Source organism: Urocitellus parryii, chromosome 2 (genome assembly GCF_045843805.1).
Source record: "Urocitellus parryii isolate mUroPar1 chromosome 2, mUroPar1.hap1, whole genome shotgun sequence".
NCBI classification, from domain to species: domain Eukaryota; kingdom Metazoa; phylum Chordata; class Mammalia; order Rodentia; family Sciuridae; genus Urocitellus; species Urocitellus parryii.
In genome coordinates this window covers 26743500-26757141 of record NC_135532.1, presented here as the reverse complement: position 1 = coordinate 26757141, position 13642 = coordinate 26743500, and the positions used below count along the sequence as shown (strand labels likewise).

At 39.1% G+C, this 13642-nt stretch overlaps 1 protein-coding gene across 1 annotated transcript in view; it reads right to left on the bottom strand.

Moving 5' to 3' along the window:
- Positions 1–13642, bottom strand: part of B3glct (beta 3-glucosyltransferase) — a 109177-nt gene that overhangs the window by 41914 nt on the left and 53621 nt on the right. The window contains exons 7-8 of the mRNA XM_026388380.2: positions 9893–10029; positions 704–767 (exon numbers count right to left, since the gene is read on the bottom strand). Coding sequence (XP_026244165.2) covers positions 704–767; positions 9893–10029 — 201 coding nt within the window. The remainder of the gene's footprint in view (positions 1–703; positions 768–9892; positions 10030–13642) is intronic.

Here is a 13642-nt window from a genome sequence, read left to right as displayed (position 1 = left end):
TTTATGAGGGCCCTAATTTCATTTCTAGGGCTCCACCTTCATGACCTAATAACCTCCCCATAGAATACAGCATTAAGGACTAGGTTTCAACATATGAATTTGGGGGCACAGACACAAACATTCAGTTCATAACAGCAAGTGTACAACCAAAACACCAAGTAAGCTGGACATGGTGGCACACGCCTGTAATCCCAGTAGCTCGAGAAGCTGAGGCCGGAGGATTGCATGTTCAAAGCCAGTCTCAGCAATTTAGTGAAGCACTAAGCAACTCAGTGAGACCCTGTCCCTAATATAATACAAAAAAAAGGGCTTGGGATGTGGCTCAGTATTTAAGCACCTCTGGGTTCAATACCCAGTACCAAAAAAAGAAAAAAAAAAAACAAGTAAGACTATCAGTGCTTTGAATGACATTTTTGCATACTTTAAAAAATTCACCTCCGGACCTTTCCATCTACTTTAAAAACAGAGAATCATGAATCATAAGATACAATTTTTTTCACTTCTCGTTCTCTACCTAAATAATTAAATCAGCTTAAAAATAGAAGAACCTAGTTTATTGGAGTGCTGTCAAATTACTTCAGTGGAGAGAAAATGGTTGTGAGTAGAGAAAAATGCACTCTTCGGGAATACAAAATAGCTTTTATATCAAAATACACAATATTTTTGACTACTGAAACTTTTAATCAAACCAACCATGACATACCTCATGTTGTAAATCTATTGTGAAGTCAGATTTTAGGGGTTCACTCTTTAACCTCTTGTTGAGCCTAGAAAATAGAGACACGTTGATTATTTTTTTTTAATCAAAAGACATTTCCAATGAGAATAAGACATTCCTGAGACTTTCTAATATTTGAAAACAGAAAAATATAAATTTTAAGATAAAAGCAAGAGTCTAATTTCCTTGAGGGAAAGGATTGAGAAAAATGCAATGGTTTGTCGACAGGAACAAGAACGCAACACTTGCTGCAGATGTCGCATTTATTATTTCAACATCTGCCAATAATATAAAATATAATAATTAAAATGCCTTAGGAAAAAAAGCCACGAGGTTCGGCTGTGATAAGCCTTGCATTAAATACTGACTCCAGAGAATAAAAGAAAGATGTGTGCGTGACAAAGAAACCAAAGTTCCTACAAAATTTTAAAATTTTAATAATCCTAATGAATTATTAGGTAGTGGGGTCTTAGAAAAAGCATGTGGTTTCAAGGAAGAATAACAACATTTTTTAAGACAGTTTTCTACTCAAAAGAAATCCCCCACAGTTCCTTTCATATAAAATAAAGTCCTTGCTGGGTGTGGAGGCACATGCCTGTACTCGGGCAACTGAGGCAGGATTGTGAGTTCAAAGCCAGCCTTAGCAACTTAGCAAGGCCCTGAGCACCTTAGTGAGACCCTGTCTCAAAATAAAAAATAAAATGGGCTGGGGATGTGGCTCAATGGTTAAGTGCCCCTGGGTTCAATCCCCAGTAGCAAAAATAAAAGAAGCTACATTCCTACATACCTGGCTCGTCTTGAAAATCCTACCTTGCCCCCAACCCAGGGCTTTAGTGCCCACCTACTCTAAGGAGAACTTGCCTTCCCACTATTCTTTCCCACGGATATCTGCCTACTGTGTCTATACCCAATCTTCACTTGACAACCTTTTCTACTTCAAGACCAAACCCAAGGACAGCTTCCCTGGGAAACTTTACCAGACCTGCCCACCAGAATGGAAAGTTCCTTTGCTCCAAACAAACACAGCACTATCACATGCATTCACATCTGTCATGGACATATCCCTCTCTGTGCTGCTCTCAACGGCACTATCCACCCTACATGGACAGAATGATCACTAACAGGCTCCCTGAAGGAATGAGGGGATATATATTTTGATGGCAAACTGGCCAAGACAGAATTACATATTTACCAAGGTCACCTAAATACCATATGGTTTCATATTAGTTTTTATAGCTGAATATTCCCCCAGTGTAATTATAAACCTCCTGATACATATTTTAACTATCAAGAAATAATAGTGATTTAAAAGGAACAATAGTACTAAGTTTCAAACATTTTTTTTTACTGTGCTTATAATTACATCTTATTCCATTTGGGTCATGAAAGATTTTTTTGCTTTACAAATATTTACTTCTTAGAGGGCTGGGGCAGTATCTCAGTGACAAAATGCTTGCCTAGCATGCATAAGACCCTGGGTTTGAGCCTCAAACCTGGTGTAAAAAAATGCCCCAAAACGCTTTTCAGTAAAATAGTGGTTACCAGGGTTGGGGATGTGGCTCAAGCGGTAGCGCGCTTGCCTAGCATGCGTGCGGCCCGGGTTCGATCCTCAGCACCACATACAAACAAAGATGTTGTGTCCACCAAAAACTAAAGAAAATAAATAAATATTTAAAAAAAAAATAGTGGTTACCAGGCACTATGAAGAGTAGGGAGCAGGAAGGGATAGAGAAGGGATGGTTAACAGGTATAAAGATACATTCAATAAGAGAATTAAGTTCTAGTGTTCTATAACCCAGCCAGGTAACTACAGCAAGTAATAATTGAATTTAAAAATAATTAGAAGAGAGGATTTTCAATATTTGAACACACAAAAAAATACATGTTTGAGGTGATTGATATGCCATATTACCCTGATATGATTATTATACATTATATACATGTATCAAAATATTACACTATACTCCATGAATATGTACAATTATGTACCAATTGAACTCTTAATTTTTTATTTTTAAAAATTCATTTCTGATTAGAAGATAAAGGAGGAAGAGAAAGCTTATTATTTAAGTTTAGTTATAAAGCATTTGTCTCATGGTTGATATGAATGTATTAAGAGCAGGTAGCAACAAAAGAAGACCCAGGTGGTATCTGTCAAAATCCTGTTCAATATCTGCCCACAGATCTGTCAGTAAGAGTGGGTGAGAATTCATAGAGAAACTACATCCTCCAATACATTCCTGATGTACAGTAAGAGGAAAGAAAAAAACCTGCTCTGGCAAGCAGGATCTTATTTCAATTTGAATTCTGCTCAGTTGGAGACTGATTTCCCAAATAAACTATATCAAGGTAACTTTGGGATTTAGAGTCACACCACAGGCCTTCAAAAGCTAATCAGACCACATACAGTAAATATTCAGCTCATTTCAACTCCAAAGACAAAAAATGTCATACCCAGGCTTATTGCCAGAGACAAGGGACACAGAAGGGATCAGAATCCAAGTGGTGTGCGACAGCCATTGTTAGATGGTTATTTCATACTTCCCCTTCTCAATAGACAATCGACCTTTGAATTGTTGCTTTAAATATATGCTTTATTTTTCAAGTTTCTTTCTCATTCAATTCTTGAATTCTTTTTTTTTTTTTTTTGAGGGACAGCTCAGAGGGATAAAAAATAAAAAACACTGATAGAATTTCTTTGAAACATACAATGATGGATTAGAGAACAAATAAAAACATAACCTATAGGGTTTAAGTGGCTATCTCTTGCAGCCCAGGGAGTCCACACAAACCAAGCTATGATTACCCCAACATCATGAAATCAGCTTCTAGTGCTGCCTGGGGCCTAAGTCAGTTATTTGCAAATATATACAAGTCCTAAGAATATATAGGATGCTCATCTATTTTAAAAGGCAACCCCTAATATTGGGAACTATCTTTCATTTTCTCATGCAGTAAGCATCATAGCACAAGGGTTTTCAAATGTCAATTTTAGTACCAAACAATGCTAAACAAACAATGAAGGCCAGAAATTCTACTTGTATACAATGTCTTCTCATTAAATATTCAGTTCTTTATATCTATGATATTTGAAACTCAGTTTTCCTAATTTTTAGAAGCTGTTAAACCACACACCTAATAGCACAGTTCTAATGACACAGCCAGCTAGACTGAGGATGTGTAAAAGATCATGGGCCCCTTCAACTCAATAACAGGCAAACTTCTAAGTTGACTTTTCTAGTATCACTTGGGAATCAGTCAGCAGAGCAAGATATTACAGGAAATCTAAGGTAAAAGGTAGAAAAACAATGGAGAAAACCAGTAACAATTTTCTATAATAACATACATTTGAAGAAATCATCTTATTGGAAATTTAATTATTAGAGTTTCTCCAAAGATACAATTTTTTTTTCAAGAGATCATGTGGATAGAGCACCAGGGCATGTCAGAGGATCCCACAGATGGACTGTTAGAAACGTTGAGCCGTGTTAATTCAAAACGCATTGTTGTAGGATCATTAAAACAGATATTATTTCTCCTAGGAAAAAGTCTAAGGAAGTGTGTGTCATGAAATGTGTTTAAGTAACCAGTTGTCACAGTGACTTAGGCAAAAGAAGCACTTAGTATCTCTAAATTGTTGCCTTATCTCTGAAGTGGGCATAACATCAGACAAAGGAATCAGTGTCCCTGTAATGGGCATTGCTCCTTGCTTATGCATTGCAGTTCCCCCTTCCTTCTTCCTAAACAAATTTTGATTTTGATTAATTATTAAGCCAAAGAATTAAATAAGCTTCAAGATCAGAACCTGAAAATTCTGGACCAATCAAAACACTGCAATCCCTGGTAATTATTAACGGTCAGTCCAAGGTTGGTGTGTGCCTTAAAAGAGCCCAACCAGACTCAGGATAAGGGCTTAGCTTCCCCTGGGGGAGAGGTTCTCTGCTGGTGGAGAGAAAAAGGAAACATCAAGTCCTTACTGTCTTGAAACCACAAAAGGAAACAGATTTAGGATAAACAGACACTGTGACCTATAGGCAAGAGACAGAGAGAACTTGAGTCCTCAATCATGCTGCTGAACTCGTGTCAACCAACCAGAGACCTCACCTCCAGTTACAGCAATAACATTTCCTTAATCCACTTTGAGTTGTTTACTGTTATTTGCACCCCAAAGCGTGCCAACTCACATAGTTCCTAATAACAGGAGGAAATAGGTCAGTGCTTCAGTTCAGAACTGAGAAAAAACAACTAGGAAATTTTTGCAGTTGATGGGACTAATCGAGATCCTCTGTTCCCCTTTAGTTCTAAGTGCAATACCAATTACTTATAGAATAAGGAACTCCTGTTAGAAAATCACTTAACAGTATACCTTGGTCACGAGAGAGTTGCTATGCCAGAGGTGTTATATCATTTGGTTTGATTACTTGTCTGCATCAGGGGAAAAGAATAAACATGGTCTAAAAAAACTGGAATTTGAATCTTTTACTATAGTAGAATCTAAAGTTTTGGTTTGTTTTTGCTGGCAGGGGAAAGGGAGGCAAAACAGGGAGAAGATCATGGGAATTAATCCACTAAAAGCATGCTATAGTTTATGGATCACTGTTCAGTGTTGTGAAGAGCAGATGAGACCGATTCAGGTTATCTGGTACCTCATTCCTCTATGGTGTTAAGTTATGGGGAAAGAACTTTGTGCAAAAGATTAGTCTCTTGGCCCTAAATTCCTTAGCCATAGTTCGCTATTCCTAGGATCTAGATGTCTACATTCCCCTAAAATCCATATGCTGAAATCTAACCCTCAAGATGATGTTATTAGGAGACTGGATTTGGGGGCATGGGGAGGTGATTAGCTCATAGGGAGAGAGATCTCAGGAATGGCAACAGAATTCTAATAATAGAGGCCTGAGGGAGCTTGTGTGACCCTTCTACCATGTGAGGACAACCGTGATGTGTTATCAGTGAACCAGAAAGGGGGCCTCACTAGACACCGAATCTTCAGGTGCCTTGATCTTAGACTTCCTGGCCTCCAGGACTCTGAGAAACAAACCTGTAATTTATAAGCCACCAGTTCATGGTTCTTTGTTCAGACAGCCCAAAACGACTAAGACACCTACCCACCCTGCTGCGGTGATGAGGCCCTCAGTTCTCTCTCACATCTCAGTGGAAAATATCGGTAAGCATGACCACAAAGAGACCTGAGCCTCCTATGGAAGCTGTGTACGTGGCTCTGTCCCTTGTCAACCGATGTGTTCAACAGCCTCGAGAACATGAGAGAAGGGAGTCATGACTGTGGTCTCCTGTGGGACTTGCCTGCACAATGCCAGAAAATCCATAACAAAAAGTCCTCCCACAAACAGGACTCGCACCTGGGCTAGTGTACAACCTACAGCCCTAGTTGGCAAAGCCCTGGGCAGCTACTTGCATGGGAAACGTGAAGTAGTTAGGAAGCTGGCATCCGCCAGAGCCAATGGAACCAGCCGGGGCTTTGGTGTCTTCAAGCCTGATGAGGAGTATGGGCAGAGGGAGACCCACGAGGATCTGTAGAAAAAGTCGTACTCTCAAGCCAGCCAGTCAGGCAATAAGAGTTGGCTGAGCCAGTCCTAGAAGAGGATACTAGGAATCAAAGAGGTGTTCAAAGAGATTAATTCCATCCACCTGGTTTAAAAAAAAAAAAAAAACTCAAAAGAGAAGCAAAAAACAGTTACTTCTACACCTAACTCAAAACTGAATTCAGCACCAAGAGGCCTCTATGAAAGTCTGCCAGAGGAAGATGGGGGAACTGATGGGCAGAACTCTCTAGACAACCAGGATTTGCCCTCAGGATGAGAGACCAAGCAGTCAGAGGGCAGGGATGGGGAAAGAAGATCTACTGGCCTCAGAGAAATAGCTACGTCCCCATGTCCACTGTACTTGGGCTCCTAGGTCCACCAGGTTGCTCCATAGCCCTGGAGGGAGAAGGAGTGGTGTGTCACAGCGCTTCACCAGGCAGAGGGAGCGGTGCTTGTGCCTTTCTAAAGGGACATGGTTGAACTATGGGGAACAGGAGACAAACAAGCTTATGAAGAGCTTATAACCCCAAGTCAAAGAAATCACAGCCACACTGGCCTCTTCCCATGGAGAAATCAGTCCTGAGCCTTCCACACTAGGGAGCAAAGTCAAGAGAGCAAGGAAGGATGAGGGAAGCCTTCTTGACTGGGGGCTGGACGGAATCTGGAGCAACAAGGCACAGTGCTTTGGATGAGGACGTGCAGCTTAGAGCTCATTTTTTTTTTTTTTAAGAGTTCAGACCAAAAAGAAGGTCACTAAACTGGGCTCCAAACACAAGGTTGCTGGCAGCTCCTGGCCTATAATTTGCAACAAACCAAAAGTGATTTAATGTAAGAATAAATATGACCTTGAGCAGGTGAAGGAAGACACTCTCCCCTCTCCCCCACAGGGAGCAGAGCCAGGTGAAACAGTGGAGGGTGAGAGGGAATGATACTGTCTCTTCTTATCTTCTTTTCCCTTCCTTCCTGACACTCCCAAGACAAGAGCAGGGAAACCAGGCAGACTCTCTTAGGCATGCTTGGCCCCAGCTGGGAGAAGGGCATTCTTGCCCAGCAGCCTAAGGACAGGGTACAGAGTCAGGGGTCTTTGTTGGAGACAAAAGAATCCACTCTGGATAGTTGAAACACAGGCTGCATTTATTCAGGCTCAAAGAATTGCTGGAATGTCTGAGTAAAGAAACTCTAGGCCGAGACTCCAAGAACGAAACCCAGATTTGCACAGAAATAAGCAGCCAAGGAGCTTCACCAGGGAGCTACTATATCAGCAGCTCACTGCTTTAGCTGCCAGCCTCGTCCCCTGCTAAGATCCCTCAAGCCACATCCTCCTCTGTGAGGATGCCTCCTTCCCACATAACTCAGTTCCCAAAAGGAATTGTATGTGACACAACTTCCTGATACATCACATAGCTGTTCCCCAGGAGCAAGGAAGGTTAGAAAAACTAGGGGGGATAGCGAGGAAGAAATAGATTGCCGGACACACACACCATACCAAGACTGAACCACGAAGAAAAAGAAACACTATACAGACCAATAATGAACAACAAGATAGAACTGGAATAAAGTCTCCCATCAAACAAAAGCCTAGGATCAGATGGCTTCAGTTCTGAGTTCTACCCAATATAAAAAGAACTAATACCAATTTTTCTTAAGTTGTTCTAAGAAACTAAAGAGAGGAATTTCCCCAAATTCATTATACAATGTCAGCATCACTCTGATACCAAAACCAGACAAGGATACAACAAAATAGAAAGCTATAAGCCAATATCCTTGATGGGTATTAATGCAAAAATCGTCAACAAAATATTGGCAATACAAATTCAACAGCATATTGAAACAATTATTCACCATGATCAAGTGGGATTCCTCCCAGGAATTCAAGGAAGGTTTGACATACATGAATCAATAACCATGATATAACACATTAATAGAATGAAGGTTGAAAACTAGATGATCATCTATACAGATGAACATCATAAAGGTCATGTATAATAAACTAATAGCTAGCATAATGCTGAATGGGGAAAGGCTGAAACAGCTCACTATTTTCACAATAGCCAAGAAATGAAAACAACCTAAGTGTCCATCAAGTGATAAACAGACAAAAAACAAATTGTGGTATATATGTATACCAGTCAGTCATAAAAAAAGAATGAAATCCTGTCAATTGCCACAACGTAGATGAAACTAGAGATCATTATGTTAAATAAAATAAGCCAGGCACAGAAAGACATGTACTGTATGATTTCACTCATATTTGGAACCTAAAAATTTGATCTTATAGAATATGAGAGTAGAATAGTGGTTACTAGAGACTGGGAAGAGAAGTGAGAGGAAGGGAGAGAAAAAGGTAGATCAATGGGTGCTGAGTTACAGTTAGATGGGAGAAAGAAGTTCTGGTGTGATTTCACTATAATCAGGTAATTATGTGCTGTCAATCAAAAGCTACAAGAAAGGAGTGTGAATGTTTTCACCATAAACATGTGATAAATGTTTGAAGTCAGAGACATGTATAACTTGTATAATGATTTAAATTTTACACACTGTATAATGTATATCATATAGCACATGGTATCCCATTAATACATACAACTTTATGTATTTATATATCAGTTAAAAATAAATTGAAATAGAAAAAAAATAGGTCTTGCTGCTACTGGTTTTTTGTTTGTTTGTTTGTTTTGTGTGTGTGGCGCTGGGAATATAATCAGGGCCTCATGCATGCTAGGCAAGAACTCTACTCCTGAACTAGACCCCTCGCCCAACAGAGGAAGTCTTGCTCTAGTGGTGGTGGTGGTGTGGATTCTACACGGGGAAGAAGGATATTATACTCTACAGAACTTTCAAAAGTGAAGAGAATAGTGAACAAGTTTTGGCCAGCTAGGGGCAACACAGTCTCTTTTCAAACCCCAAGCCCTAGAAGCAGGACACTGAATGAGAAGCGAAAACCCTTTCATCTCTGAAGATATAAAGGTTACAAGTGTTTTGTCAACTTTTCATTCTTTAAGGAGCATGAAGTATTCAGATTGACAAGAGCCTTTCGACAATCACACTTCTCCTGAATTGCAACTTAATCATCTTCACTTTCCATATGTAATCAAGCACCGCTGCAGCTGTGCACACACACACCTGGGTATGACCACCGACAGCACCTTCTGCTGGCCGTCCCTCCTGCCGGGCCCCTGTTTAACATGCATAACCACGCAGAAAACAAGCCATCCGCCCCCCACCTCAGCATGCTACTGATTCGCTTTCTTACTTGCAATCAATGTAATACTGAGAAGCAAACCAAGTCCCTTCAAAAGAGTCGTGTTGCTTCCTTGTACACAGTTCTCAGGGCCCTTACGTGCTCTCCTTGGTCTCACAATTTATTGCCTGCTTTACTTTGCAGGTGAGTAAGAGGAAGTACAGAGAAATGGAGTGATTTGTCTGAGGGGACTCATAAGTGACAGACTTGAAGCAACAGCCCTCAGGGCTCTCGCTCCATGTCCCTTTTTTTTCATTTTACCACCCACTGCCTCTGGCTGAAAAACTCATTTGAGATCCTGAGATCCAGCAGGAACAGAACTCAGCAAAGTAAAAGTTGGTACATACACCAAAAAAAAAAAAAAAAAAAAGTCGAATAATCAATTCTTACTTGTTTACAAGTGGAATACTAAGGGCCCAGCCGGCAGCAAAGTCTGGATATTTAAAAACCGTAGGATTTTCAGAAAAGGCATAATGGTGAATTACTGAAGATTCTTCATCATGTAATGCTTTTCCTAAAAACCATTCCTGTTAAATAGAAATATAAAATGTCATTTTATAGAAAGGCCATTTCATGTAAAACCCAAAGCAAAGTCGTACCATTAGTTTTAATTAATTAAATATCATGGGAGATAGAGTTAACACAGATTATGTACTTTGGCAGAATTGGAACAAAAATATAATTAAACCACTATGACAATGAATATATCTATATCTATGTATATATATGTAGTTCAAGATCAGATCATCGGGATGAACAAAATGTGAGTCATCATTATACCATAAGTATATAAAAGTGGTATTTTATAGAATATTCCATATAAAAATATTATGAAAGCAAAGAGAATAGTAGCTCCTATGCTTCACTAAGGTTTTCAAAGAAAGATCTGAAAGATTCTTTTGAGAATCCAGTGTCTATTTTATGCATTCATTCATTCATTCATTCAATTAATATTTATTGAGAATCTCCAGCAGGCAGCAATATAGCTTACACTATAGCAGGGAGATAGGAATTAACAAATAAATACAGCAATTGACTGGGGGCTGTCCTGGATCAAAAGGGAAATACCTCATGTAACAAATAAATGGAAATGAAATAATACCAAGGAGCCCACTCTGCAGAAATCTGAGGAAGTTAACGCAAAAGTCCCTGAGGTAAGAAAAAACTTGATGACAAAATACATCTAGGTTGGCTAGCAGATGCTGGATTTGGGGAACATGGTATGAAAGAGACAGGCAGAAGACAGACCAGATTGGTTTTCTGAATCAGAGGAAAGGAACATAAGATTTATTCTAAGGGCAATAAAAGACTTCCACTTTTGGCCACAACAGAATAGCCTGGATTAGATCTATGTCACTATTAAAAACAGGTATGAATGCTGGAGAAATATGTAACACAAATGATTGAAGTCCTTGGAAAACAACAAAGGCAGACAGGATGTGAAGGCTAAAATTTCACAATTGAAAAACCCATCTCTGGGAACCCAAGATTGGCCCAGAACCAAACAGGAAGCAGAAGTGGAAAGGCTAAAAAGCTGAGCAAAGTCTTCAGTGGTCTATGGTTCTGGGAAGACCCTACCAGGATGAAAGGATGCTAAGAGTAAGGGTGATCTGTAAACAGACTTACCCAAACCAGGCCTGTGACACAGAAGAATATTATATTCTCCCAAAGAAAGTTTCTATCATCCACAGCCCCCTTAATTTTTCACATTAAATATGTAGCATTCAGTCAAAAACTAAAAGGCAAGACAAGAAATAAGGCCAAATCAAAAACAAAGAGATTAAGTGAAAAACACAGATGCACAGGGAAATTCAATTTTGTAGCTATCGAGCAAAACTTTAAACATTATTAATATGTTTAAGAAAATAGATGAAAGGATGGAGAACCGTATCAAAGAACTAGAATCTATAAACAGGAGTCAAATGGAAATACTAACACTGAATGATTCAAGGACTGAAGTTAGGAATTCAAAAGGATATTAAACACAATGGAAGAGAAGATTTGTGATCTTGAAGGCAAGTCAGTAAAGCCTTAAGTGCTTTTCTGTATTTTCCTCCTTTTGAGGCACTATTGAAAAGACAGAAAAATTCATGAAATTTGAAACCAAGGATATGAAAAGAGAGGGGAGGAAAATGAAGCAATAGTTGAATACAGGCTTAGAACTTTCTAAAACTAACAAAAGTCATCAAGCCATAGATTTAAGAATCTCTATAAATTCAAATCAGGATGAACAAAAGCAAACAACACACAAGCACATAACGGTAAAACTATCGAAATCCAAAGATAGAGAAATTTAAAAAGCAGCTAGTGAAGAGTGTTCAAGGAAGGAGGCAAATGTGTACAACATCTATTTCAACAGAATAAAAAAAAAAAAGATAAACAGTTGATTTCTCAAGTGAAATAATGGGAGGTTAAGACGATGGTACAACATCCTTAGAGTGACCAAAGACTAAAGAATGACTTCGCCCATCTAGGAAACTATACCCAATGAAAATATCTTTGGTGAAATGGGAAACCACTGGAAGTTTCTGAGCAGGTAAGTGGTAAGATCTGAATCATAGAGGAGCTAGATTATTAGGATGGGGAGAACAGAAATGAGGAGAACAATTTGGAGGCTCTATTAGTGGTCAAGGCAAGAGATGGTGGTGGCTTGGACCACAGTACTAGTACTAGAGAGAAGATGGTTGACTGAGATATTCTGAAAGTAGATCCAGCTGGACAGACAAACGTGGAGCTGAAGATAAAAAAGAGGAAACTATCACAAGTCCTAGTTTTTTTTTATTTTGTTTTGTTTGTTTGTTTGTTTTATGAGCAACTCGATAGACAGTGATGCCATTTCTGAGAATAGGAGGACTGAGCATGGAAGGGACACTGGAGGGCATGAAAAGCTCAGTTTTGAACGTATTGAGTCTGAAGTTTCTTTAGATAAGCAGAGGTATGAAGTGGCAGGTCTGATACAGGAGTGGGGAAGACCTGGTTCACTCCCTCACTTCCTTCTCAGTCTGCTCCAGTGAGCCCTGATCAGTGAGGTACTCTCTGAACACCCTACATGGACTAGGAAGCCCATTCTCAATCTCTTGTACCCCCATTCTGCTTTTTCTCCATAACACTTGTTGGCATCTGATGTATTATATATTTGTTTTCATTTTGATCACATCCTTCTCTGAAACACAGCATCATCTCCTTGGGGGCATGGATGTCATCTATTTTGTTCACTGCTATCCCTCTAGTATCTCTAACATGTAATGGGCACTGAGTTGCTTTTTGTTAAATGAAAGAAATTTAACATTTTGTTAAATGGAGAAAGCCCTGGGGACAGACTGAAGAAACTAGAACATAACAAATCAAGTTACCCTAAGTTCTAAAAATTTTGATGTATTTTCTTTCTGATTCAACTAATGCCACCTTATTCTATCCCTTATACAAATATAAAAGTGGGAGGGATATAGTGCTTATGTACCCTTCAACAACTTTTAAGAGTCTTACTGTGCTTGTGGTTGTATCCCAAATAACTCCCAGAGCCCTAGTTTAAGTCATTACGAGGTGAGAAGAATGCCCAGTAATGATCAAGGCAAATAACCTCAGCTTCAGATGGATTTCAATAGCTTTTTAAAAAGTCAATAACTTAGCTCTTTATCAAAACTATCAAACTCTTTCCAATGCTGGGAAAATTGGAAAGTTACATGTAACAAAATGAAATTAAACCCCTATCTCTCACCCTGCACAAAAATCAACTCAAAGTGGATCAAAGACTTAGGCACTAGAGCAGAGACCCTGCGCCTAATTGAAGAAAACATAGGCCCAGATCTTCACCATGTCAGTTTAGGATCTGACTTCCTTAACAAGACTCCTATATTGCAAGAAATAAAATCAAGAATCAACAAATGGGATGGATTCAAACTAAAAAGCTTCTTCTCAGCAAAGGAAACAATAACATGAAGAGAGAGCCTAAGAATGGAAGAAAATTTTACCATATGCACCTCCGATACAGCACTAATCTCCAGGTTATATAAAGAGCTAAAGAAAACTTAACACCAAAATAACAACAAATAACCCAATCAATAAATGGGCTAAGAAACTGAAGAGACACTTCACAGAAGAAATCCAATCGATCAACAAATACATGTTCAAAATCTTTAG